We start from the raw sequence: 27,101 nt of genomic DNA, 5'->3' as shown, positions 1-27,101 counted from the left end.
TGGGATTTCCTGGGCATCCATGAACTTTGACTGGAAAAAAGTAATCTTTATTTTCATTAACCTCTAAGTGAAATTTATCATTTCTTTCAATTATTGAAAAACATTATTCTGAGAAAAGTTTTACAGGTTTCACCAGGCTGTCAAAGAGATCCATGACAACAAAAAAGCTTAAAAATCCCTGCTTTAAATACTATATAAATGTAAAGAGGAAGACCTGAGTTTAATTCATATCTCAGATTCTTCCTAGTCAGTTTCCTCATCTGTAAAATGGGAATGATAATAGCAGTAACAACCTTCCAGGGTTGTTATGAGGATCGAAGGGGATAAGCATTGAAGGACCATATAAATCCCTGTGGTTGTTCATCACAATTTATCTCTAGAAAGACTGAACTTTGAATCACTTTGGGTGGGATGTTTAATATGAGTCTTTCAGACAATGAATTTTTTCCTTTCAGCATTTTGTATTAATTTTGTTAACTGTGTTGTTTTTTTTTTAGGTAACAATCACATGAAGGAGGAAAACTATGGTGCTGCAGTGGACTGCTATACACAGGCCATAGAGCTGGATCCAAATAATGCAGTTTATTATTGCAACAGGTAAAGAGGCATTTTATTGCAACCAGTTTAAGATTGTATAAACTTTTGGATATCAAACCATGGAAGGGAAAGTTGACCTATGAATGAGAAACTTTTTAAGGTGCCTCCAATCATTGACATTGTCTAAAAAAGGTGAGCCCTTGGATTGCAGGGGCACAGCAGTGAAGAAAACATCAGCAGTCTGGGAAGGTTAATGCTTTCCTGAAGCTGTGCTTTAAAGGCTCCAGGTTCCATTTCCTATGTTCAGGTCCAGAGACCTCTAGCTTAGTTTCTTAGTTTGGTCTGTGGAACTTCTATCTTAAAAAAAAGAAAAAAAGCTATGCAAACCCTGGGATCAGATAATACCCAATACAGGAAATTTTGTCCTTTTGTTTTAGCCCAGAAATCTCAATATTAGAGAGGCAAGAAGTAGTTTTAATTATGAATAGCCTATGGCTCCTATTTGAAAATTTAAGAGAGGTCAGCCAGCCCAGATAAGCCTATTATTTATAATGAGATTAGGAATCCAGGACTGTTATGTGTCTGGCAGTGTGACATTAAGTATAGCCAAGAATCTTTCCATGCTTGACATTCACTCAGCTCTCATTAAATCTGAAATCTATAATAATAGTACTCTTGCATTTAAAATAGTACCTTTCCCCAAAGGAGTCCAGTAGGAGAAGAGTGTTTAATTTACAGTAATTAGAATATTTTATTCTTATGTTTAAACCAATATTGAATAAAGCTCAAGGATGGTTTCCAGTCTTTTAGGTGAGACTCTCATAGCCCAAATGTCTATAAATATCTCGATAGACAGTTGTCCTGCCAGCTCCCCCATGCTGTTTCTTCTTTCTCAGCCAGCTGGCTAGTATCATTGGAGGCTCAGATGAGCAAATACAAATATTCTAGATTCCTTTTTATGGTCTTATTCATAGTCAGAAATGCTTCTGACATGTCATGCTCTTTTTTTTTTAAACAATGAGTCTGTTTTCCCTTTTACTGTGTGGGGTTTTTAAAAGGATAGTAACCAACCAATAAACAGGTTTTCCCTCATCTTAATTGGTCAAAAGCCTCTCTGTCCTTCAAGACCCAGCTAAAATTGTACCTGTACTGTGATGCTTTTGCGGAATACCCTAGCCAACAGTGAATTTTTCACCCTTCTTAATGTGTCTAAGACTAACTGTATAAGCTGTGTCTATACATAGCACTGGTTTTTTTTTTTTTGTTTTAGACCAAACCTGTGATTTCATCAGAGTGGGGAACTCTCAGGATTAAAATTCCTTCTCTAATACAAATCAGCAACAAGTCTGTAACTCAGAGTCTTGGAGTTGCACCTGTGGTGCTTATGCTGTTCAGTCATTTCAGGAGCATCTGAATCTTTCTGACCCCAGTTGGGGTTTTCTTGGCAAAGATACTGGAATGGTTTGCATTTCCTTTTCCATCTCATTTTACAGATGAGGAAACTGAGGCAAACAAGGCTAAATGACTTGCCCAGGGTCATGCAGCTAGGACGTCTCTGAAGCTGCATTTGAACTCAGGTCTTCCTGACTACAGGCTTGACGCTCTATCCACTGTGCCATCTAGAAGCCCATTGAGAGGTTAAGTGACTTACCCTTAGTCATACATCTTATATTTGTTACATATTATATATGCTTCCAGGGCAGCTAGGCAGTTCACAGGATAGAGCACAAGCTTTGAACTCAGGAAGACTTATCTTCCTTAGTTCAAATCCTGTCTCAAATACTTACTAGTTGTGTGACCCTGGACAAGTCACTTAACCTTATTTACTTCAGTTTCCTCATATGTACAATGAGCTGGAGAAGGAAATGGCAAACTACTCCAGTATCTCTGCCAAGAAAACCCCAAATGGGGTCATGGAGAGTTGGACATGACTAAAATGATTCAACAACAAAAACAACAATATGTGCTTTTAAGATCATCCTTCCATTTACTCTACCATGATGCTTCTCTGTCACACATGTTGGCTGTAGGTGTGCATAGTAACCTGTATGGTTGTATAGTATCATTATTTATTGACACACAGTTTATCTCCTCAATTTGAAAGCTCCTAGAACACAGAGATCATATCTCATACTTCTCTGTATGCAGTATGAGGCCTCACACTTGGATAAAACTCAGTAGGTATTTGTTGAATAAATAAGTATGTAAAAAAAATTGAGACAAAGCCCTTGCTCACAAAGAGCTTCCTTGTTGGCTAAAAAACAAAACAAAACGGAAGATCTACAGAATTTTATCTACTCTGTCATTCTCTGATCCACATGTGTATGTCCTAAAATGTTGTTAGAGTGATATAGGGATAGGGACTAGATTTGTGATTTCATTGGCATGAGGAACTCCATGAAGAGGACATTCCCTCTACCAGTGTAAGACAGCACCTTTCTGCAGCTTAAAGTCAGAAATTTGTCTGAACATTGAGGGGTTGATTTAGTAAGAATTACACAGTCAGTATTTGTCTGAGGCAGGACTTGAACCCAGGGTTTACTGGTTTCCAAGGCAGCTTTCTTTTGACTATGCCATGCTCTAGCACATAATAAAGCACTGATTTTGTTGTTTTTTTCCCCTCTAATTAAATTGTAAGCTTCTGGAGGGTAAGGGTTTCTTTGTGGAATGCAGATTCTCACTGCAACCCTCCATCCATCCATCCATCTATCTAGTTTCTAGTTTTGGGTGGCAGTCAGGGTCAAGTGACATTTACCTGGGGTCACATAGCTAGTAAGTGTCTAAGGCTGGATTTGAACTCAGGTCCTCCTGGTTCCAGTGCGGATACTCTATCCTCCTCACCACTTAGCTGCCCTAACCCTCTGCATTTAGCAGGGTGCTTTGTACATAATAGAAACTCAGTGCTTGATAGATGTATGGATGAGTGAATGAATAATAGAGACAATAAATAAAAAAATAGAACACAGTAAAACCAGCTTGGATTGTAGTGATTAGATTGTGTAATTAGGCTTCACAGAGTAGGTAGGTGGGGCATAAACAGGCATCTAAGGTACTGGCACCTTAATAAGCCAATGTTATCCATCACAGATAAGGAAATGGAATAGCAGAAACAAAAAGAGGAAACCTTTGAGAAGTGTAATAAGGAAGAGAAATGGCATCACTGTGTCCTCAGGGTATCTCAGTCCATTAACTCATATTTGGGTTTGTAATTTCAAAAGTAATAAGCACAGACTCGCCTTTGAATCCCAAATGCATTTATTAAAACACTTCCCTTATGAAGTGGCATGAGAATCGTATTTGTGGATATATACATATAAATAAATAATATATTGTGCCTCTGTGCTACTATCACTTGGCTATTGAAAGGATATTGCTCATGTATCCACTACTCCTGTGCTGATGTAGCATTAGAAAAATATTACTTTTGTGACATTGCAAAGTAGATACTCTTGTATCTAGGCTTATGGTCTTTCTTTCTTAGCTTATCCTCAGTTGAAAATTTCAGCATAGATATCCTGGACCTCAGTTTCCCTGTCTCTGGAAATATAGCTAGTTTTTAATCAATCATTTGAGTTGTGGTGCCACTTAGGTGAATGACTGCAGACTGAATGGCTCTAGTGGGCCACTATGATGCTGAATTTTATAATACTCTTGAAGGCTCTTGCAGTTCTCAGTTCATTCTTTTCTTTCCTTCCTTCCTTCCTTCCTTCCTTCCTTCCTTCCTTCCTTCCTTCCTTCCTTCCTTCCTTCCTTCCTTCCTTCCTTCTTTCTTCCCTCCCTCACTCTGTCTCTTCTTTCCTTCCTTCCTTGTTTCCTTCCTTCCCTATTTCTCTTTTTCTGAGTTGTGGAGTGTTCCCAAGTTTATTGGAAAGAAGACGAAAATAAATATTAAATGGCTCCTCTTGGTATTTTGAAGTTCATCCCAATTGTGGGCCGGGTAACTTGCAGGTTGGACAAAATATCAAAGTCCAGGAGTTTCAGTTTCTTTGGTATCAGGGTCCACTTCAATGATGTCCTGATCCAAAGCAAAGACTTCAGGAATACAGTTACCCTTTTTTTCTCTTTTTGCTATCTGCAATTTGATGTCAGTACCTTTCACAGGGCCTCTCTGGATCTGCTTCATCAGATGAGTAACCTATCCTGAGATCTGGGTGTGGAGCTTCTTGCTGGGGATGATGGTATTCTCCTTGTGCCCACAAGCTTGTTGGTATGGAAGTCATTGCCCAGGCATACGTAGTACTTTTTGATGATGACCTGCACTACTTTCTTCATGATCTTGGTCCTAATGTGAGCCATGTTGACTCTGAGGGGTGAAGGGAACAGTTGTTGATTTCAGAGATTTGTGCCTTCCTTGTTGGCTGATAGAGCTTATGCCACGCTTGTAGAATATCTTGGACAATGTTAGTCAATCAACTGAGTGGATTCCCAGTGGTAAGCTCTGGCCAATCAAGCTGGAAGTAGGAGATGAGGAGCACCTGGTTACTCTTCCCCTGTTGGCCAGAATGAATATATGAATATTACAAGGTCAGTAGCAGTTGAATATTTGTGATAAATATGTAGTGCAGAGGTTCTTACCCTTTCTTGTATCATAGACCCTTTGGCAGACTGGTGAAACCTTTGAACCAACCTTTTTTCATATTAATGTTTGTAAAAACAACTCATAATGATTGGAAATGCTATGTTTCAGTTAGACGTCAGTGAAAATAAAGATGCATTTTTTTCCCTTCCCAAGTTGTAAACCCCCTGAAGTCTATCCACAGATCCCTTGGAGTCCGTGTTAAGAACCTTTAGTTTAACATATCACAAGCTCAGGTAATTGATCTCCCAAGGACATGGGCATGCCTTGTAAGTTTGCCCACAGCATTCTCTACCTCACGAGCCTTTGTATATGTCACACATATGCCTAGGATATGATTAGGGACTTTGTGTTTTGGATTAGCCCTACCTTTCACCATCACTTATCTGTGGTATTATTCAGGAACTGCAGTTGCTTGATTAATGCTTCTTTGGAGGCAATCTTACAGTTCTGTACTTTATCATTCTTGTTGCCATTCAGTCACAGAGCCCTGGATCTTTCTGTAGTGGTCAGAATATGTATTTTGTTAAGGGTGTTCACTAATCCCTGATGTACTTCATATTTAGTTGAGAAATTAATTGAAAAGGAATTTAGGCACCACTTGAATATTTTTTTCTGCCCTATTTGCTATAAACATGGAACACTTGGAAACCATTTTTGTGCTTTCGATCTAACAAGTTAAAGCTATTAGAAGTGCTCACCAAGATACGATAACACTGAATGTATTATTGTGCTGAAATTTCATTAGTTCTGCCCTGATAAGCAGACAGTGCATGCAGAGACAGCAGATCACATTGTTATTCAATTCAGATGTCAGTACGTTTGGCTTCACCATAGAGGAGCTACAGATATAGCCTCCTATTCCCTTCCTGGCCTTTGATGCCTACTCTTCTCTCTGTGCTTTGCGCTTAGATACAGCTGAGCTCTACAAGCAGCTCTTCCCCAAGCAAGTCAGTTGGTGAGCTTCCAGGCTGTCACAATGGAAGAAAGGATAGATCTGCTTATTGTACTCATACTGAAGATTTTTTTTTACAAGGGGATAAAAAGAGTTTGAGAACACACTATTCCCAGGCTCCTTCTGTGAGCCTGCCAGTCCTAGTCATATGCTCTAGAAAGATGTTACAGACATTGGACTGGTAGAGGTCATGAGACCACATATTGAGAGTTGGGAGAGACTTTAGAGACCATCAAATTCAGCCTCCTGATTTTTCCTGAAGATAAGAGAGGTTAAATGCCTTGCCAGGTAATAAGAAGGTGGGTCCAGATTTGAACATGGCTCTCTTGATCCTAAATTTCATGCTGTTTCCACTACAAGTGTCTTTCCTACACTTTCCTTTATAAACATTTTTACAAAAAAGAATTTTTTTTAAATTAAAGATGTACCATGGTAGCTACTCCTTAACTATACTTTTTTCTATATTAAAGAGTGTGATAGCTTTGGTCTTCCATGAGGATTCTAATGGAACAACTTCAAATGTTCATTAATCTACCTACTGGAAAAAAAACAGGTTTCATTTGGATTCAGTTTATTAAATTGCATATTGTCAGAAAGCTTTTATGTCTCACTTGAGAGGCAATGGAATTCTATTGATGAACAAACTGATTGCAGGTTCTATCCTAAATTATTTTGAGTACCTTCTAAGTGTATTGTATCAGGGTCATCTTTTTTTTGGTAGTAAGAAGCTTTTTGGTTATTATTATTTTGGAGACTTGTATACAATATCAGGGGAGGGTACACAATGACGGCTCTTAAACCATGGGGAGAATTTTGTTTGGAAATCATTGCTGCTACCATGACTCTTTCTCACATTTCAAGATGAGTCATATTGGGGCAGCTATGTGGCACAGTGAATAGAGCACTGGCCCTGGAGTCAGGAGGACCTGAGTTCAAATCTGACCTTCAGACACATAACACTTACTAGCTGTGTGACTTTGGGCAAGTCACTTAAACCCAATTGCCTTGCCTTCCCCCCTCCCAAAATACCAAAAAAAAAAAAGAGTCATATGGTGCCACTTTTGGCTTGATGCTGTTGCTATGACTCTTTTCTAAATCTTTTCCTTGAAATGTTGACCAACTCTGAGAGAGTGAGGAAAAGAAAAGAGTTTTTGTCAGTCAAGGTGCCCATAACCCATGACTTATAGGACTTAGTTTTGTAATTGATCAGTCAATGATCCCTATGTTACATTGTCACATGGTGATCATGCATTAATCCAAGACTATTTTGCTTTTTTAAAATATATGATTTTAAGATAAAAGTTGGTAAAGGAAATACTCATTATTTTTTGAAATTGTATTTTAAGAAGTCTTAAATTAGGTTGGATGAATTTATCATTTGATGACAATTTCAGAAATTCAGATATCAATAGACAATCACAACTTTTCAAAATTTACGTGAAAATTAGTTTTTATTATAAGAGAAATGAACATGCATGTGGAGCCCAAAGAGTTCACAATCCATAGAGAAGTTTGCATTTTAATAACAGCAATAAAGAGGTCTTTATTTGATATTTAAATGTAGTGGGTTATAGTTTCTGAGATTCAAAATACCAAGAGTTTTATTTCAATTTTTATAAAAACTTAAATCATAAAGCTTCAAACTTTTAGCATGCTTTAAATGTGTCATCATCTAGTGTCCCAATGCCCAAGTACAGCTAGAATTACTGTCCTACCAAAAGTTACATTTTGCCCAAGGAAACATCTAAAGTCAAGTGATACTCAGAACTAAGGCTAGCATTCCTCTATGTTCTTGGTTTCACTTTGTTTTTGAGACTGAGTCTCTATTTTGTCCAAGCTGAGAATACAGCGACCCTAAGCCTGATCCCATTACTATTTGGCACGGAAGCTTTCACCTGATCCCCTTCTGACTTGGGCCAAGTAACCCCTCCTTAGGCAGACTTCTGGCCCTGTATTGCTGGGGCGTTGCCATATTGTTGTTGGACTTAATGTGGTCAGTCATCTGATCAGCTTTAGCCCTCTCACAGTTTAGAACTCCCTAGTCAAAAGAGCCATCAGTGGCCTAGTTTTAAAGAATCATTAGGTTATACTGACTAGGAATGTATTTACAGAAGTAGGTTTCTTAGGGAGTTGGACATGAAGCAAGAAATTCATTAGAAGTCAGTAATCCTTACACTTATATTTTGTGTCCTATGTTCATTCTGCATTTATTCCTTTGGTCCTCCATTTTAAATGGATATTAATATATATTTATAAATCAGCTTGAGATCCTCAAAAGACAAGATAGCTGTTTTTAATATTTGTTGATGTTGAATCATTTTTCAGTTGTGTCCAACTCTTCATAACCTCATTAGGTGCCATGTTATGAATAGTGTTATCCAATTATTTTTTTCAACTATTAAAGAGTTCATTCATATTTTGTTCAACAAATAACTGCTGACTATCTATGTTAAAGGCAGTACATTAAGTGATATGGAAAAAAAAGAAACTGTAGGTGAGGTGAGAGATACAAAGATGAATAAGCTATGGACTGTGCTCTCAAGAATTTACAGTGTAGTAGGGAGAAAAAGACATGCATATTCTACATTGTATTGCAGTTACCTGAGTAAGAATGGTAAGAGAATGTTTTAGGTCTTAAGAGAAGGAAATCATCTATAGCTGGAGGAATTATGTAAGACTTCATGAAGAAAAACATTTGAACTTGGAATTGAAAAATTGAGTGGCTCAGAAGACAGAGGTAGGAGAGCATGAGGCATGTCTGAGGACTAGAGAGGAGTCCAATTTGATTGGAGAAGAAGTTACACAAAGAAGGCTAGTAGGATTGGGGTCAGCCAAATGATGAGTGGCTTTGAATGCCAGGGTTTTATTCAGGAGGCAGTGGGGAATGAGACAGAGACAGAGAGAGATAGACAGAGACAGAGAGACACAGAGATGCAGAGACACAGAGACAGAGAAGTGAGCACAGACATGGACTACAGTCATGAAGTTAAAAGACACTTGTTACTTGGAAGAAAAGCTATGGAAAATCTGGACAGCATACCAAAAATATGTTACCTTGTTGACAAAGGTCTGTATAATCAAAGCTATGGATTTTCTTGTAGCAATGTATGACCATGAGAGTTGGACCATAAGGAAAGCTGAGTATCATAGAATTGATGCTTTCAAATTAGAAAAGACTTATAAGAGTTCCTTGGACAGCAAGGAGATCAAATCAGTCAATACTTGAAGAAATTAATTTAGACTGTTCATTGGAAAGTCAAATACTGAATTTGAAGCTTGAATACTTTGACCACACAATAAGAAGATGAGATTTATTAGAAAAGATGCCGATGTTGGGAAAGATTGAAGGCAAAAGGAAAGGGAGACGGGAGAAGAGGAGATGGATAATTAATGTCATGGAAACAATGAACAGACTTGGATAGACTCTGAAAGAGGGGAGGATAGAAGGGCCTGGTATGCATGAGGTCATGAAGAGTTGAACTCGATTGAACAAACAGCAAAAATCCTTTATAGATCAAGTGATTAGCACTCATCTTTACACTCCTGTAGATTTTTAGTTTTTTTCTCAGATGTATTTGAGCCCATTCTTGCCTTTTTATCATGGCTATGTAGTTCTCCTGATAAACATATTCCCTTGGAAGGTATTGAGAGCCTGAAGGCTTGGGGCTCTGTGGTAGAAAATGAGAGTTTAGCCTGGGGCAAAAATCTGTGAGTAATAAAACCCAAATTAACCATGATCTTTAATTAACCCCAATTTTTCTTTCTTGGTCTTTTCTTTCCCCTTTGTAACTTTGCTTTTTGAAGAAATAGGACATATTGGGGTGGCTAGGTGGCACAGTAAATAGAGCACTGGCCCTGGAGTCAGGAGGACCTCAGACACTTAACATAAAAACTAGCCGTGTGACCTTGGGCAAGTCACTTAACCCCAAGGGCCCACCAAAAAGCAAAAAAAAAAGAAAAATAAAAAGGACATATTTTATTATTCCTATCAAGAATTTAGTCTCCAGGGGTGGCTAGGTGGCTCAGTGAGTAAGAGTGCCAGCCCTGGAGTCAGGAGGACCCAGGATCAGTTCCGGTCTCAGATACTTAACACCCATACACACACACACACACACACACACACACACCAAAAAAACTGGCCGTGTAACCTTGGACAAATTACTTAACCCCAATTGCTTTAAAAAAGAAAGAATGTAGTCTCCAAAGCAGCTTTTTATCCATCTTGTGGTCATTATGCAGTTATCTCAACATCCGCTGCTTGCATTTCAGTCTTGTAAAGAAGTGATGTTCAGAGAGATAACACTGAGACCCTACCCTAGAGCCCTCAGTCATTGGTATGAGATTGGGTATTCTTACTTTTTATAGAAGGAAATGAACTGTGGTTTAGAAAGTTGTACAACTGCACAGAAACTGAAAGGTTAACTCAGAGTTCCATCTCATTGCTGCAGTCTTCCAGCTAATAGGGATTTCCGTCTACCTGGGTACAGGTTTATAATGGCTGCTATAGACTCTGTATTGGTTTGATGATCTTCAGGCTTTGTCTTTTTTTAGGGGTTTGGTTTCTGACATCCTTTTCCATTTCTTATATTGGCAAACACCTGGAAGAATTTCAGAGAACTTTAGTGTACAAGGCAATATCCATAGCAAACATTTACCACTTATAAATTAAATGTGGAGAATTTAATGGCTGTTATTTTAAAATGCCCATAGAACTAACCTTCTTAAAATAGAACTCGTGAATTTCTTTGGTGGGACAAAGCTATGGTTTTTCCTGTAGCAATGTATGGCCGTGAGAGTTGGACTATAAGGAAAGCTGAGTGCCACAGAATTGATGCTTTCAAATTGGAAAAGACTTTTGAGTGTTCCTTGGACAGCAAGGAGATCAAATCAGTCAATACTTGAAGAAATTAATTCAGACTGTTCATTGGAAAGTCAAATACTGAATCTAAAGCTTAAATACTTTGGCCACACAATAAGAAGAGGGGATTTATTGGAAAAGATGCTGATATTGGGAAAGATTGAAGGCAAAAGGAAAAGGAGAAGAGTAGAGTAACATTGGGTAGTGACAGGGAAAAGAATTTGCACTTTGAAAATTGCTTTTTATAGGATTTTCATTGGACCTTTATGGCTTTATGATTTTAAAAATAGCAGATACTTAAAGCGTTTAGTAACTACTACCCTGGGAACTAAATACCACATTAATTTTACATTTAGGTTTATAGATAAAAATGAGAAATGTAGGACAAAGATGTAAGACTTCTGTGTGACAGGGGCAGCTAGGTGGTTCAGTGAGCAGAGCACCAACACTGGAGTCAGGAGGACCTGAGTTCAAATACAGACTCAGACACTTAACACACACACACACACAAACTAGCCGTATGACCTGGGGCAAGTCACTTAACCCCAATTGCCCTTCAAAAAAAAATAAAAGACTTCTGTGTGAGTTATAAGAGATGTAAAAGAAAAGCTAAAATCTGATTTTAAATATTTTTGCTCTAATGCTTTCCAAACAATCGTTGTCCAGTTATTTTTCAGCTGTCTCTGACTCTTCCTGACCCCATTTGGAATTTTCTTGGCAAAGATACTGGAATGGTTTGCTATTGCCTTCTGCTGCACATTTTTGCAGATGAGGAAACCAAGGCAAATAGTGACATACCCAGGGTCATACAGCCAGTAAGTGTCTGAGAACTCAGGAGGATGAATCTTTCTGACTCTAGGCTGGGCATTCTATCCACTATACCACCTAGTTAATTTTTAAAAATGGTTTAGTTGCATATATTACCACATTTGCAGAGCTAATTTTTTAATTCTGAAATTGAACTCATGATAACAGCTGGAATAAACTTCCAAAAAGGGGTAGCAAAGAAACACAAGGAAAATACTTCCCTACGAAAACAATTGATGTGTGTGGTGTGGTGTGGGGTGTGTGTGTGTGTGTGATTGTGAGTGTGTGTGTGTGTACGCGCATGTGTGTGCACAGCATTTGGGAGAGCTAATTAGGAGGCAGCATAGCAGAAAGAGCACTAGATTTGGAATTCAGGAGACTTGGGTTAAGATTCCAACAGCATTACCTTGGATAAGTAACTTAATTTCTCTAGATTTCAGTTTTCTCTTCTGTAAGATGGGAGAGTTGATCTAGAGCAGAAACAAATACATAATCAGTAGGTTTCACATGACCCACAACACTCTGAGTGCTGCCTAACCTAGATTAAAATGTATTTGAGAGACATTTAACAAAATAGATAAAAATAAAATAAAACAGATAATATTACATTTTAAAACTAAATTATTATGTGGCTCTATTATATAAATCCTTCTGTATGGATTAGTGGCCCCTGTTTCTATTTGAGTATTTGACATCACTGGTTCAGAGGACCTCTGAGGAGACTTCCAGGTCTCACTCAGTCTATGAATCATTGGATTATTTGATTGTCCCCTATGCCCATTTTCTCTGGGTTGGAAAGAAGAAAACAAACATTTATTTATTTATTGCAGGGGCAGACAATTGGGGTCAGGTAACTTGCCCAAGGTCACATAGCTAGTAAGTGTCTGAGGCAAGATTTGAACTCAGGTCCTCCTGACTTCAGGGCCAGTGCTTTATCTACTATGCTATCTTGATGTCCAGAAATACATGTTTATTAAGCACCTGCCATATGCTGTGCTAAGCACTTTACTAATATCTCATTTGATATTCACAAAAACCCTGGTAGGCAGGTGCTATTATTATCCTCATTTTACAGTTGAGGAAACTGAGGCAAAGGTTAAGTGACTTGCCAAGGGTCATAGAGCTACTAAGTGACTGAAACAGAATTTGCACTCAGGTCTTCCTGATTCCAGGTCCAACCCTCTAGCTATTTACCACCTAGCTGCCTGGGAATCATTCATTATTTTTAACTCTGCATCCAGATGAATGAGCCTGGAAAGCAGGTCAACATGTATTAAGACTCTACTTTGTTATTTTCTTAGGGAAGTACTCTTCTTGTGACAATGAGGTATTTGGAATATAGCATCTGCTTTGTACTGTGTCCTGGCATGTTCATCTCTGAGAATCATGCTCTTATTCAATAGATTTTTTAAAAAGTGAGCATAATAAAAGGTCCAGGGCTTTAACCCTCATTAGATCCATTCAAGATTGAAGCAATAATAGTTTGTTGTACTCATATAGCAACTCAAATAAATCGAAAGCACCCAAATGAAATTAGCTCATTAATCCTGTCACCTCTACCATTAGTGTAGGAATGAGCCACTCTTGCTTTCAAAGCACTCTTACCCCCTTGTCATTATACAATAGGTCATCTCTCCATCTCTAGCTATAAGGTTGGTATGTATAGTGGCACCAGGGCAGGACAGTTTTGCCCTGAGGGAGGGGAGAGGAACCATCAGAGGCTGTACATGGTAACAGATGACTGTCAGCAAGCTGTGGACCTATAGCTTCTTTATCCTGGGAGAAATGTCTGGAGTGGGGAACCTGGATCTCCAATACCATAGTCTTGGCGAGGCTTATTCTCATTCTGCTGGTGATAGAAGTGGATTATTTTTATTTAACATACTATCTCATGCACAGAATAACTAACTTAGAGGTCAGCTAATGAATGTATGGTGAAGAATTATAGTTGCCTACCTTTAATACCAATAAAACTGTACCAATACATACATACATACATACATACATATATATATATATATATACATTACACACACACACACACACACACACACACACACACACACACACATTTTTAAGTATTGACATTGCTTCCCCAATAGAATGTAAGCTTCCCATGGGCAGGAACTGTTTGATTTTTATCCTTGTATCTCAGTGCTGAACACAGTCCTGGCCATTATGGCCTCTTTGATAAATATTTTTCTGCTTCATTTGATTGTGCTTATAGGGTGATAGTGTTGGGATTAAATAAACATTTATGGAAGCTAAAGATTTAAAAACTAAAATGTAACAAGAAACTTAAAAAAACAGAGAAAAGTCCAAATGATAGAAAATCAAGGATTTTGCTGCTCACTGACACCCTGGCAGATGGGATTGGTGTGAATGTCATTAGTAGAAGCAGAAGCATGGCAACACCGAATGTTCATTTTGAAAAGGGCTGTTTTTTAACTCTTAAATGTCCGTAGCATACAAAGTGCTGCTTCATGATATGTAGCAAATACCCAGTCTTTGATCAAATTTTTTGTCTATTCTAGTACTAAGCATGGGATTTTAGATGGTTCTTATAGTGTTCAGTAGATGCCATTTAGAGGGTTTGGTACCAGTATTTTTTTTTAATTTTCTTCTTTTTTCTCCCCTTGTTAGATAGACCAGTCTGGTAGAATCATTCATCTATTTTATATCCACCTTTAGGAGACTGCCAGATCTGTCTGAAATATATATGAGAAATAATAGTGCTTTCTTTCCTGTCTGATGGTCAGATGTACATTTGGGTTGGACACAGATCCTGCATTCAGTTTCTGGACCAGTTTCATCAGTGGCTTCTGAATGCCTCACCAAGCAAAGGGAGGTCACCAGAAACTATCCTTCGAAGCCTGGAGATGATATTTAAATCAAGTGGAAAAGACAGAAACATATTTAGCTTAGACCCACAGAACAAAATGATATTTGCTTCAGGGACTTCATCAGTAGAAGTATGTTGCTTTTTTTGTTGTGAGCATCAAATGAGATAACATGTGTAAAGTACTTTGGGAACCTGAACGTTCAGTATCATTGCTAGCTATTATATATGCAAAGTTAAATGTGAAGCAGTTTGGGAGGGAGGTCATTAGCAGATGGGGAGAAGGGAAAGGCTTCATGCAGAAGACAGTGCTTGAGCTGTATCTTAAAAGAAGGGAGAGACACTATGAGGTAGAGGTGAGGAGGGAGTGCATGTGGAACCACCATTGTACAGGCAGAGAGATGGAAGATGGAGGGTCACAAATCAGGGGAAATGGAGTTTTGTGTGTGAGGAACAAAGAGAAGGCCAGTTTGGCTGGATCACAGATTGAAGGAGAGAGAACAATGACCAGTGACACTGGAAAGATAGATTAGGGACAGGTTATGTAGGACTTTAAAAACTAAGAGACTTAGATAAACTGATGCAAAGTGAAGTTAGTAGAATGAGGAAAGCAATATATTGTGGTAACTACAACAGAACAATAATGTTCAATGAAAAACTAAAATCTATGTTACTATAATGATAAGCTTGGTCCCAGAGATGAAAAAATAACCCTCTCCCCAAAGAAGTTTTCTTTTCTTTCTTTTTTTAATCATTCTTAAAAAATAATTAGTTCCAAGTTCTCTTTCTCCTTCTAGTCCCTTCCCCACTCATTAAGAAGACAAGCAACATGATACCTATTACACATGTGAAGTCATGCAAAACATATGTCTATATTAGTCATATTGAAAAAAAAAGGGAAAAAAGCAAGGAAAATAAAGAAAGTGAAAAAATGCTTTAATCTGCAATCAGCATTCTTCAGTTCTTGGAGGAGCTCTCAACTTCCTTATATCACCAGCAATCAGGATAAGAGTCCTCTTTGGAGAGGTGAAATATAGCATTTGTTGTCAAATGTGGTGTTTTGCTTAACTGTTTTTGTCTTTGTATGTATATTACAAGGGAGGTTCACAGAGGGGAAAGGAAGTTTCTTTGGAAATGACAATGATGTAAAAAGGGAAGGGAAGGGACTAAATATTTATACAGTACCTATTGTATGCCAGGCACTGTGATAGATGCTATTTACAAATATCTCATTTGAGGCTCACAACAACCTTGCAAGGGAGGTACTCTTATTATCCCCACTTTTCAGTAGAGGAAACTGAGGCAAAGAGAGGTTAAACAACTAGGTTCACAACAGATAGTAAGGTCAGATTGGAATTCAGATATTCCTGATTCCATGGCCAGGACTCTATCCATTGCACCATCAGCCGCTTCTGAAAACACAAAAGCATCCACAGCATCCAGGTATAGGGAGGAGGTAGTTCCATTGCCCTCATCAGAGTTCACCTGGAGTATTGTGTTGAGTTCTAGGCACTGCAGGGTAGGAAGGCCATAGATATGCTAGAATGTATCCCAGGGAAGGTAATCAAGGAGATACAGGGCCTTGAGTGCATGTCATATGAGGACTGATCAGAAGAGCTGGGTCTATTTAATCTGGAGGAGGGAAGATTCAGGCGATACATGCTAGCTATCTTTGGGTATTTGAAAGGCTTGGCAGAACCAGGAGCAGTGAGTGGAAGAGACATAGAGTCAAATTTAGGTTAGGTATCAGGAAAAATTTCATAATAATGAGAGATGTCCCGAGGTGGGATGCACAGGCTTCACAGTCTGGAGTGGGCTGTGTTCCCTCTTCTGGTAGGTTCCAGCAGAAGAACAGTAGAAGCGTGAGATGTGTAAATTAGAGACTTCTCCATTCTAAATATCCATACAGACTATTTGTGCCCAAGCTGTGGTAGAGCTTCTGGAGTCTTACTAGTCTAATCAACCATGGTCAGACATTCCCTTTGTATGTCGACCTTGACATGATGATGCTGTTATGAAGGACAACAACCACCTAGGTCTTCCAGCAAAGACCCTGGCCACTTCTCAGGTATGTTATAGTGGGGATTGCTTTTGTATTATGGGATAGACTTGACGGTCACTGAAGTCCTTTCCAACTCCCAAAATTCTGTGATTATGTAACAAAATTTGTTTTTAAATGTTGAAATTTTGGATACAAACTTAGTCAGACAGTCCATTCACCAATGCTCCCTATGTTCTGCCTTCTGATCTGCCACTGGCTTTCCTAGAAGGAATATCTGGTACTGCTTACTCATCTGTTTCTTGTTCATTTCAACATCTTGGTTTTTGGTGGACCCTGAGCCACCCAGATGTTGATCCAGCCTAGTCTTTGATGTATATTTCCTTAGATTCCAGTTTGGGTCCCATCTCTCGTCTTCTAGAGGTTTGAGACACCCCTTCTCTTTTCATTCCCTGTAATTGCCCTGTTAAAGACCTTAGGTTAAAAAGACCACTGCATCTAGGGCCATCTCCAGTCATCCTGATCTGTATCTTGCCACTGGATCCAGAAGACTCTGGAGGAGAAAGTAAGGTTGGTGACTTAGCACAGCCCTCCCTCACTTAAATCCAATTCACTCTAGTGTCATGATGTCACTTCCCTGAGGTCAGGGTCCTTTTCAAGAATGAAGGACAAACAACAATAATTGCCCTAATTATTTCTATGCTGTTGTAGCAGCAAGCACCCCAGTGTCCCCAGGGTGCCTGCTCACACAGGTTCTTGGATCTGCTTTGTTAAAGGAAAGCAACTCAAAATGGGTTAACAAGCTTACTTTAATCAGTCAGACATATATAGTTTACCTTGTTCAGGAGAAAAGGTCAGTGCCCTGAACCTCAAAGTATACAGGCATAATTATCAAGACAGAAACATCAAGTAGACAGATTTCCAAACTGTCCAACCATTACATCCATACCCAGTCAACATCTGGGTTTTCACATTCTGGGTTTTTCAAAGCCGGGGGACTCTCAACAACGGCTTCCCAGAACTCAGATCAAATCACAGAATACTTCTCAAAGTGAGTCCCAAAACAAAGCTACACATCAGGGCTTATATAGCCTTCTCCTGGCTCAGAGAATGTAACAACCTTATTGACTCACTGGCCAATCAAGAAGTATCTACTGAAAAACAAGCCTCCCTCCCCGGGCTTCAGGTGCATTTTAGCCTAGGGGCAGGGAAGATCTTCCAAATTTGCATTCCCATTACAGCTGTCCCTTCCCTTCAGGGCATTCCGCAGTAATGAGAGAGTAAGGAGGACTTTCTGGGGTGTGACTGGCCAATGGCTATTGATTCTAACTACTGCTGTAGTCCATTTTACAGAGTAGCAAGTATGCCTTGTAGTGCAACCAATTATTCAGAGATACACTTTAGTTAGTTGGTCAGCAAACATTTATGAAGTGCTACTATGTACTACTGTGGTTCTGACCTAAGCCCTCTTCTCTTCTCCCTCTATCTTACTTCGATTGGTGATCTCATCCGTTTTCATGGATTTAATGACCATTTCATTGCTGATGATTCTCAAATCCACCTATCCTTCCCCAGACTCTCTACTGACTTCCAGTTTGGTATCTCCAATGGCCTTTCAGGTGTCTTGAACTGGATGTCCAGTAGACATCTTAAACTTAACATGTCTAAAAGTGAACTCATTATCTTTCTTCCAAAACTCTCTCCCTCTCCTACCTTCTCTGTTACTATCAGGACAACACCATCTTTTCAGTCCCTCTGACTTACAACCTAGGAGTCGTTCTCAACTCCTCACTATCTCTCACTCCCCACATAGAATCTTACCAAGTTACCAAGGATTATTGATTTCACCTTTTCACTATCTCCTGAATATTCCCCCTTCTCTCTTTCGATACTACTGCTTCTCTGGGGCAGACCCTCATCACCTTCATACCTGGACCTTCATACCTGGTCTGTTATAATAGCCCCACTGGTGGGTCTGCCTGCTTCATCTCTCCCCATTCCCAATCCTAATCCATCCCCCATTCAGCCACCAAGATGATTTTCTTTCCTTTTTTTTTTTTTTTTTTTTTTTTTTTGGAGGGCAATTGGGGTTAAGTAACTTGCCCAAGGTTACACAGCTAGTTTTTTTTTTTGTGTGTGGGTGTTAAGCTTCTAAGGCTGGAACCGAACTCAGGTTCTCCTGACTCTGGGGCCAGCATTTTACTCACTGCACCACCTAGCCGCCCCACACCAAGATGATTTTCCTAAAGCAAAGGTCTGACTACGTTCCCTTTCCTACTCAGTAAAATACAGTGGGTTCTTTATTTCCTCCAGGATTAGTGTTCAAAGTTAATAACCCACCCTCCTCCTACTTTCCAACCTTTTCACCTTACTCTCCCATATGTATTGTTCCATCCAATGACACTGGCCTCCCGGCTGTTTCATGAACAAGACACTCATCTCTTAGCTCCTAGCCTTTTCTTTGGCTGTCCCCTCACTTTCCCTTTACCTCCTCTTCTTCATCTCTACCTACTGTCTTCCCTAGCTTCCTTTTAGTCCCAGCTAAAATCCCATCTTCTACAAGAAGCACTTTCCAACCCCTCTTAATTCTAGTGCTTTTTCTCTGTTGATTTTTTTAAAGTAATCGGGGTTAAGTAACTTGCTCAAGGTTACACAGCCAGTTATTTCTGGGTGTGGTGCTGAGTGTCTGAGCCCGGGATTTGATCTCCAGGTCATCCCGACACTGGAGCCCGGTGCTCTTACTCGCTGAGCCACCTGGCCGCCCCTTCCTCTGTTGATTTTTTCCTATTTATTCTGTATGTAGCTTGCTTTGTATAATTTTTTTTTTGCTCATTCTCTCCCCCATTAGACTGTGAGCTCCTTGAGAACAGGGACTGCCTCTTTCTGTGTCCCCAGAACTTAGCACAGTGCCTAGCACATAGTAGGTGCTTAATAAATGTTTGTTGACTGGTCAATTGCCAGGCACTGTGGTCAGTGCTGGATATACAAAGATAAAAGACAGTCCCTGCTCTCAAGGAGCTCACAGCTGAATAGGGGAGACAACAACATGTATGGAAGGTCTCTGGAAGCCTCTGCTCTTTATGAGCTATAGGCATTTTATTGAATGGAACCAGAAAATATTGTCAATTCCTTGCATTCTTCCTCAGGAATCAGCACTGACATCCTCTGCTTAAATACCCAGTTTCCTGTTTATCCTTGCCCCTTGCATTTCATCACTGCAGAAAACCCAGCTCAGCCCAGCCTTTGGTCTATGGACCCTTGGATTTGCTCTCTTCAGGCCAAGATCTTCCCTCACCTCCACCCCCTTCCAAGTTCCTTTATTTTGTCCTGATCCTGATCTCCAAGATTCCTTTCTGTTTTAGAGCATAGGATTCTATGAGCAGCCTGTGTTGGCCTCCTGGAGGAGGGGAGCAGGATATGAGGCATTCTTGCCCTTCCTTCCACTGTGATATTGTTCCTGTTATCCTAAGGTCATCCAAATATGCCACCTCGTGTCTTCAGACAGAACATCCAAACCATTTCATGCAGAAATCTCTCTGTTCACTTTCAAGAAAGATGTAAAGATATCCAGAGCAGGGAATGTTGCAGGTGACACAATTCAAGTTTCTACACAGGCATTCAGAGGATTTCACTTGTGAAGCTGTTCTGTTGACTTAGAAAGGAAGCTAATAAAAATCCTTATTTAATGACTGTTAGACTGGTTAAGTAGCTTTCCCCCCATCTCAAAGAGTGGAGGTTTCTATTCGCTAAGAGTCTGGGAATTAGGACAGCTAGGTGGCACAGTGGATTCATCTTCCTGAGTTCAAATGTGACTTCAGGCATGTACTAGCTAAGTGACCCTGGGCAAGTCACTTAACCCTGTTTTCTTCAGTTCCTCATCTGTAAAATGAGCTGGAGAAGGACATGGCAAACCACTCCAGTACCTTTGCCAAGAAAGCCCCAAATGGGGTCACAAAGAATCAGATGTGACTGAAAAAGATGACTGAACAATGTTTATCGTCTCAACTATCTATTCATAACATGTTGATGTAGCATTTTGAGGTTTGCAAAACACTTTACATTCATTTTTTTCCCTTTAGACTTCAAAAAAACACTAAGAGAAGTGGGTACCACAGCTATGCTTATTTCCATTTTATAGATGAGAAAACTGAGGGTAAAAAAGAGGTTGTGAGTAATTTGCCTGTGTTCATACAGCTGAGATTCTAACCCTGGTCTCTCTGACTCCAATTGTAATGTTTTTTTCATTATACCATTGCCTATATAAATACTCTAATAGTCTAACACAGAGGTGTCAAACTTGGCAGCCAGAACTAGATTAAAATTTAATTGGGAAATGTTTAACAAAATAAATAAGATGCAAAGCAACATAGGGGTCATTAGGTAGCACAGTGGGTAGAGTGTGAGGCCTGCAGTCAGGAAGACCTGAGTTCAGATTTTACCTCAGACATTGTACTAATTAGCTGTGTGACCTTGGGCGAGTCACTTAACCTCTGTTTGCCTCAGTTTCCTCATCTGTAAAATAAGGATAATAAATCACCTACCTTCCAGGGTTGTTGTGAGGATCAAATAAGTTAACTATAAAGCATTTACCACAGTGCCTGGCACATAGTAGGCAATATATAAACATTAGCTATTTTGATGATGATAATGACAATATTAATTTGTGGTTTTCTAAGTCAATTTGTGACCCACCAGGATCTGTTTGTATTTTAGCCTAACGCCATTGAAACAGATTAATGTTTTCATCAATGTAGATAATCCCGCTAATGATGGAGATTGCAACCCTTCTATGCTTGCCATCCAGTGTGACTTTTTGTTCATGCCTTACTATAAATCTGTCACAGGGGCTCCACCAAGCGTGCCAGGAACCTTTTTCTCCTTGACACCGCATGGACACCAATAGATCAGAAGAAGGGCTGCTTACCCCTCATTCTTGATATGTGAACAAGGAGTCTATTTTTCCTGTAACAGATCCTTCTGATATTATCCTTTACTTGTGTATTATACCATTCCTCATTCAGTAGCTAGTTGGCATAGTGGACAGAGTTCTGGACTTGGAATTAAGAAGACTGGAGTTGAAATCCTGCCTGTCACTTAGGATCTGTGTGACCCTGGGAGAGCTGAGTCATTTCTCAGCATTAGTTTCACAGTTTGCAATGTGTGGAGAATAATAAGAGCACCTATTTCTCAAGGTTGCTGTGAAAATCAGATAAGATGCTGTATGTAAGGGCTTGGCAGACTTAAAGATCATACTGTCCTTGTGGTCCTAACAGTGGCACTCTCAGTTCAGGTTTGATATTGGTACAAAATGCACTTGCAAGTCATTGTACATTTATAAAAGTTGGTTTACTCTGCCCTAAAACAAGAAGGAAACAGTGCTACTTAGCTTCCCAGTACACAGTCCCTCTCCTTGTCTCCATCTCTAAGTGAGATAATACAATAAACATTTATTAAGTACCTACTACTACAACCACTAGTACTACTATTACTACTACTACTACTACTACTATTAATGCTACTACTACTACTACTACATTTATATAACATTTATATAGCACCTACTATATGCCAGGCACTATGCTAAGTCCTGAGGATACAAATAAGGAAAAGAAGGATAACCTCTCTCCCTCCTCAAGCTGCTTACAACCTAATGAGGATGAGGGAACACAACACATAAAAGGAAGCTGAAAAGGGGGTAGGAGTGTCAGAGGACACCCTCCATGGAGAAGTATAATGGTGAAATGGAAACCAAGCAGAGTAGGTGGTCGAAAATGAAGAGTTGACTGAGCTTCTGGGTCCTCTTTTGGAGAAATTTTTTGCTCCATCTTCCAGCCCATGAGAAAGATAGAAGCAACCAAAGGTACTGTTGAGGTGTGAATGCGAAAGCTGAAGTTTTTTGATGATGAACTTATCCTAGGGAAGAGATAGGGCATGAAGGTGGTGAAACTGAAACCAGACACAGAACCTGGCATATGGTAGGCACTTAATAAATGTTTGCTGTATTGTAAATATTGTATTATCTCATTTGGTGCTCAATAAATACTTGTTCCTTTCCTTCTTTCCCTCTATTCCAACTTGGAAAGGAGGTCATCAAAGTATGGTGATTTCTAAGGTCTTAGACATCCAACAATTTTGGAAGGTCCAGTCTCAGATTTTTTATGTACCTAGATGATCAGAAAGCTGTGTCAGAGAAGCTGGGTCCACTCAGGTATCAGGCCCAGCATTGTAAGTAAGAGGAAAGAAGTTGTGTTAGGAAATTGGGGTCCTATCACAGCACCATATGCTAATATTTACTATTATCCTCTGATAGTCCAGGGAACAGAGAATTGGACCTGAAATGAGGAAAACCTGAGTTTAAATCCAACTTCAGACACTTGTGAGCTGGTGACCCTGGGCTAGTCATTTAACCCCTATCTACCTCAGTTTTTTCATTTATAAAATGGGAGTGATAATATTAGCACCTACTTCCCAAGGCTGTTATGAGGTTCAAATGATCTGTTATTTGTAAAATGCTTTGCAAACCTTAAAGCACTTTGCAAACACTCACATTTTTACTTACTGTCCCCCATACCTAGAATGTTCTCCCTTCTCATCTCTGCCTCCTGGCTTTCCTGGTTTCCTTCAAGTCTCAGCTAAAATTCACACTCTACAGGAAGCCTTTTCCCAATCCCTCTTAATTCTAATGGCAGACACTGTGCAGACTTCTTTTCTATTTCCTGCTTATCCTACCTATAGCTTGTTTGTATATATTTGTACATATTTGCCTCCCCAGTTAGACTGTGAAGTCCTCAAGGGTATGGATTGTCTTTTGGCTTTCTCTGTATCCATAATGCTTAGTACAGTGCCTGGTATACAGTAGGAACTTAATAAATGGTTATTGATTGACTAATATATTGAAACCTGTGATTGACTAATATATTGAAACCTGCTGGTACCCATCCTATGTCCTTTGGCTGATCTTCTACTTCAGTTCTTTACTTCACTGCTCTCTCATTCTGTTCAATTTTGAACCTAGTTCATTATTCATTTGTAGTGTTTAAAACAAATGGATCAGTGGTTAGGCTCTTTGAGTATCATGATCTGGACAATAGGCAGTCTTCATCCACTTGGTTTTTCCTTTGTGGATAGTTAAACCAACCCTTCTGTGTGATTTAGGAAGCTCTGTAATATTCTTTGGCTTGATTCTTTGGCTTATCCATAGTATCATATGTGTATAAATATGAATTTAATGAAGGATTACAAAGCTCTTTCCCCATAACAACTCTGTTATCCTTAGAATCTTACTAGTGGAGGTGGATCAAGGTAGAACCTATTGGTAGAGAGACTATAGACATTTTTTATGAGTTCTCTTAGAATCAGGGTGTGAGTAAATTACTAGTGGAAGTTTTACTTGATAGTTATACACCTATGACAGCTAGGTGTTTCGGTGCATAGAGCTGTGGACTTGGAGCCATTAAGTCCTGAGTTCAAATGCAACCTCAGATGCTCACTAATTGTGTGAGCCTCGATGAATCATGTAGCTTCTCTGTGCCTCAGGCTCCCTAGCTGTAAAATGGGTATAATAATGGCCCCTCTCTTCCAGAGTTGTTTCAAGGATAAAATGAGATATTTGTAAAACACTTAAAGCAGTATATAAATGCTAACTTTTCCCTCTCAACCTTTTATTTATCTATCTGTCTACTATCAGTCTCTTTTTCTATCTACCCATTTTATTGTCCTCTTCACTGGAAGACAATTCTTGTGGTGATTACTCTCTGTTAGGATGGAATATGTCCTGAGAGGCCCACTCTGTACTTACGTCTTTGGGGATAGCAGAATTCTCGTTCAGTCTGTCCTCACCCCCCTGGGGAATGTGTAGGAGCAGTTGACACAGTGCCTACCTACCACAGAATCAGTCTATAAAAGTCTGAGTGAGGTCAGAACTTCTCCCAAATGCAGTAGGTGGTCACTTTGCCTGTAGACTGTGTTGTACATGTAGCAGACCTTCAGTAAATGCACTTTAACCCTGAAGGATGGAACTTTGCCTAGTATGCAATATGGAGGGAGTCCAACCCAGGCTGGGGTGGAAATTCCACAGCATGTACCTGCTGGTCAGTACTTAGTCAGCTCCTTTACACCCCTCCCTAACCCAGCATGCATGCCCTGTTCTCGGAAGGGTTTTGGCAGATGCCTCCTTCCTGAGAATTGGCACTCCTGCTCACAGCCCTCTCCTTGCTGTTTGAATGCAAAGTCTGTTCTCTGACTTGGTTTATGTTTCATATAGTGTTTTATATTCATAGGTATCTCAAAACTCCTTCGCTCAGCTTCTTATGGTATGGTCACAGAGCTTAGTGAATAATTGATCCATTACACTTAATCTAGTATTTATGCAGGCAGTCTTGTGCTAGATGCTATACAGGAAGCAGGATTAAACATAATCTCTGAAGAGTGTTCTCACCTCTTAATTTGAGAGGTATATGAGTCATGCTCAAGAGGGAGAGAAGAAGGGCAGGCACATTCAGAGGAGGCTGATAAATGTGGAACTGGGGGTGGGAATGGATGGTATTTCATCTGCTTTGTTGTTTCTCAACTATGCTTAGTGAGATGAGAATAGATCCCTGGAGGAAGTGATCCATGAAGAAAGATTTGAAAGAAGAAAGGGAGATGGTTCATTGTGTGGGCAGTTGTAAACTTTTCCAGGGCAACAGAAAAAGAATGTATGTGGGTGAAGTGAAAGAAGGGAACAAGTGGAACAAAATCGGAATAATGTTTCTTAAATTGCTGATGGAAAGCAGTTGTGGGTTTTTTGGGGGGAGGGGAGAGGGTGGTGATGGTGGTGGTGATATGTGTGGGTTTAGGGGGGAGGGATTGGTTAAGAATGTCATAGAGGCCAAAGTACAGTGTGGGAAATCAGTAAAGTATTTTCTTCTGGTTTTGAGGATTGCTCATAACCCTAAAGATAAACTGCAAAAAGTGGTTATAGATAAAAATCCAGGGTTTCTCTGCAGAACATTCAGAAGAATCCCCTCCTTTCTCATTAATGGAAAATTCAGTAAGTATTTGGTGGAAAGATAGCTCCTTCCTTTTGTTGTCCTTGAGGCAATGGAGAGAAATCTAGGGCAGCATCACTACATAGGACTGTAAGCCATGTGATAAGTGTCTTCTTGGATATATAGTACCTAAGAGAGAATGTTGAAAAGTAATGCTTTCAGTTGGTTTTATTTTTTTATTATAATATCTTTTAATCAATAAAAATCTGCCTTCTGACCCTTCTACCACTTCCACCTTGACCCCACTCCTCCATTAAGAAAGAAAGACAAACAAAACCCATTACACAGATGTATAGTAAAGGAAAACGAATTTCCATATTGGTCATGTCTGAGAAAATATCTCCTTCTATTCTCTTTCACATGTGTATTAGGAGTTGGCTAGCATGTTTTATCATTAGTCCTCTGGAATCCTGGTTAGTAATTACACTGATCAGAGTTCCTAATTCTTTCAGAGTTGTTTGTCTTTACCATATTGCTGTTACTGTATAAATTGTTCCCCTGATTCTTTTTACTCTGCATCAATTCATATGTGTCTTCCTGGGTTTCTCTAAAACTAATTCTTTCATCATTTCTAACACCACAATAATATTCCATCATATTTATTTACCTACTTTAGTTTTCAGTGCTAGTTCTCACATTGCCCATCTTTTTGTTGTTGTTATTATTCAGTTGTGTTCCACTCTTTGTGACACCATTTGGGATTTTCTTGGCAAAGATTCTCTTGTGATTTATCATTTCCTTCTCCAGTTCATTTGACATATGGGGAAACTGAGGCAAACAGGGCTAAGTGACATACCCAGGATCACACAGCTAGTAAGTGTCTGAGGTTGGATTTGAACTCATGAAGATGAGTCTTCACTGCCCATCTTCCCTTACTCAAAAGAAAATTATTTCCATTTTCCTCTTACAGAATTTCACAGTTGGATGGGAAATTGTAAATCTTCTGTTGCCAATTTTACCTGAAAGGGAACCCTTTCTACCAATGTGCCTGAAAATTAGCCATCCAACCTTAGATTGAAGCCCCCACTCACCTCTAAAGACAACTCAATTCACTTTTGGATGGCTCTAATTGTTTGAAAGTTTTTCCTTTTTATATTTAACTGAGATATACCCTTCTTCCTTCTGAAGCCAAGTAGTCTAATCTCTCTTCAACACTGTTAGTCCTTCAAACACTTTAAGACAGTTGTTCTTCTTTTTTTTTTTTTGTTAAGCAATCGGGGTTAAGTAACTTGCTCAAGGTTACACAGCCAGTTATTTCTGGGTGTGGTGCTGAGTATCCAAGCCTGGATTTGATCCAGGTCATGCCGACACTGGAGCTGGTGCTCTTACTCGCTGAACCACCTGGCCGCCCCTAAGCAATTGGGGTTAAGTAACTTGCTCAAGGTTACATGGCCAGGTGTTTCTGGGTGGGTGCTAAGTGTCTGAGCCCGGGATTCGATCTCCCGGTCATCCTGACACTGGAGCCAGGGCTCTTACTCGCTGTGCTACCTGGCCACCCCTG

General features: G+C 39.6%; 1 protein-coding gene across 5 annotated transcripts in view; it reads left to right on the top strand.

Annotated features, from left to right (window-relative positions):
• Window positions 1–27,101, top strand: part of SGTB (small glutamine rich tetratricopeptide repeat co-chaperone beta) — an 84,016-nt gene that overhangs the window by 37,609 nt on the left and 19,306 nt on the right. For all 5 annotated transcript variants that reach the window (XM_069096423.1, XM_069096424.1, XM_069096421.1 and 2 more), the window contains one exon: window positions 498–597. In XM_069096423.1, the coding sequence (XP_068952524.1) occupies window positions 498–597 (100 nt within the window). The remainder of the gene's footprint in view (window positions 1–497; window positions 598–27,101) is intronic.

The sequence above is a fragment of the Petaurus breviceps genome, unplaced genomic scaffold (genome assembly GCF_028583685.1).
Source record: "Petaurus breviceps papuanus isolate PSGF00001 unplaced genomic scaffold, PetGlider_PUasm1.0 229, whole genome shotgun sequence".
Lineage (NCBI taxonomy): Eukaryota > Metazoa > Chordata > Mammalia > Diprotodontia > Petauridae > Petaurus > Petaurus breviceps.
This window is presented reverse-complemented; position numbering and strand designations above follow the sequence as displayed.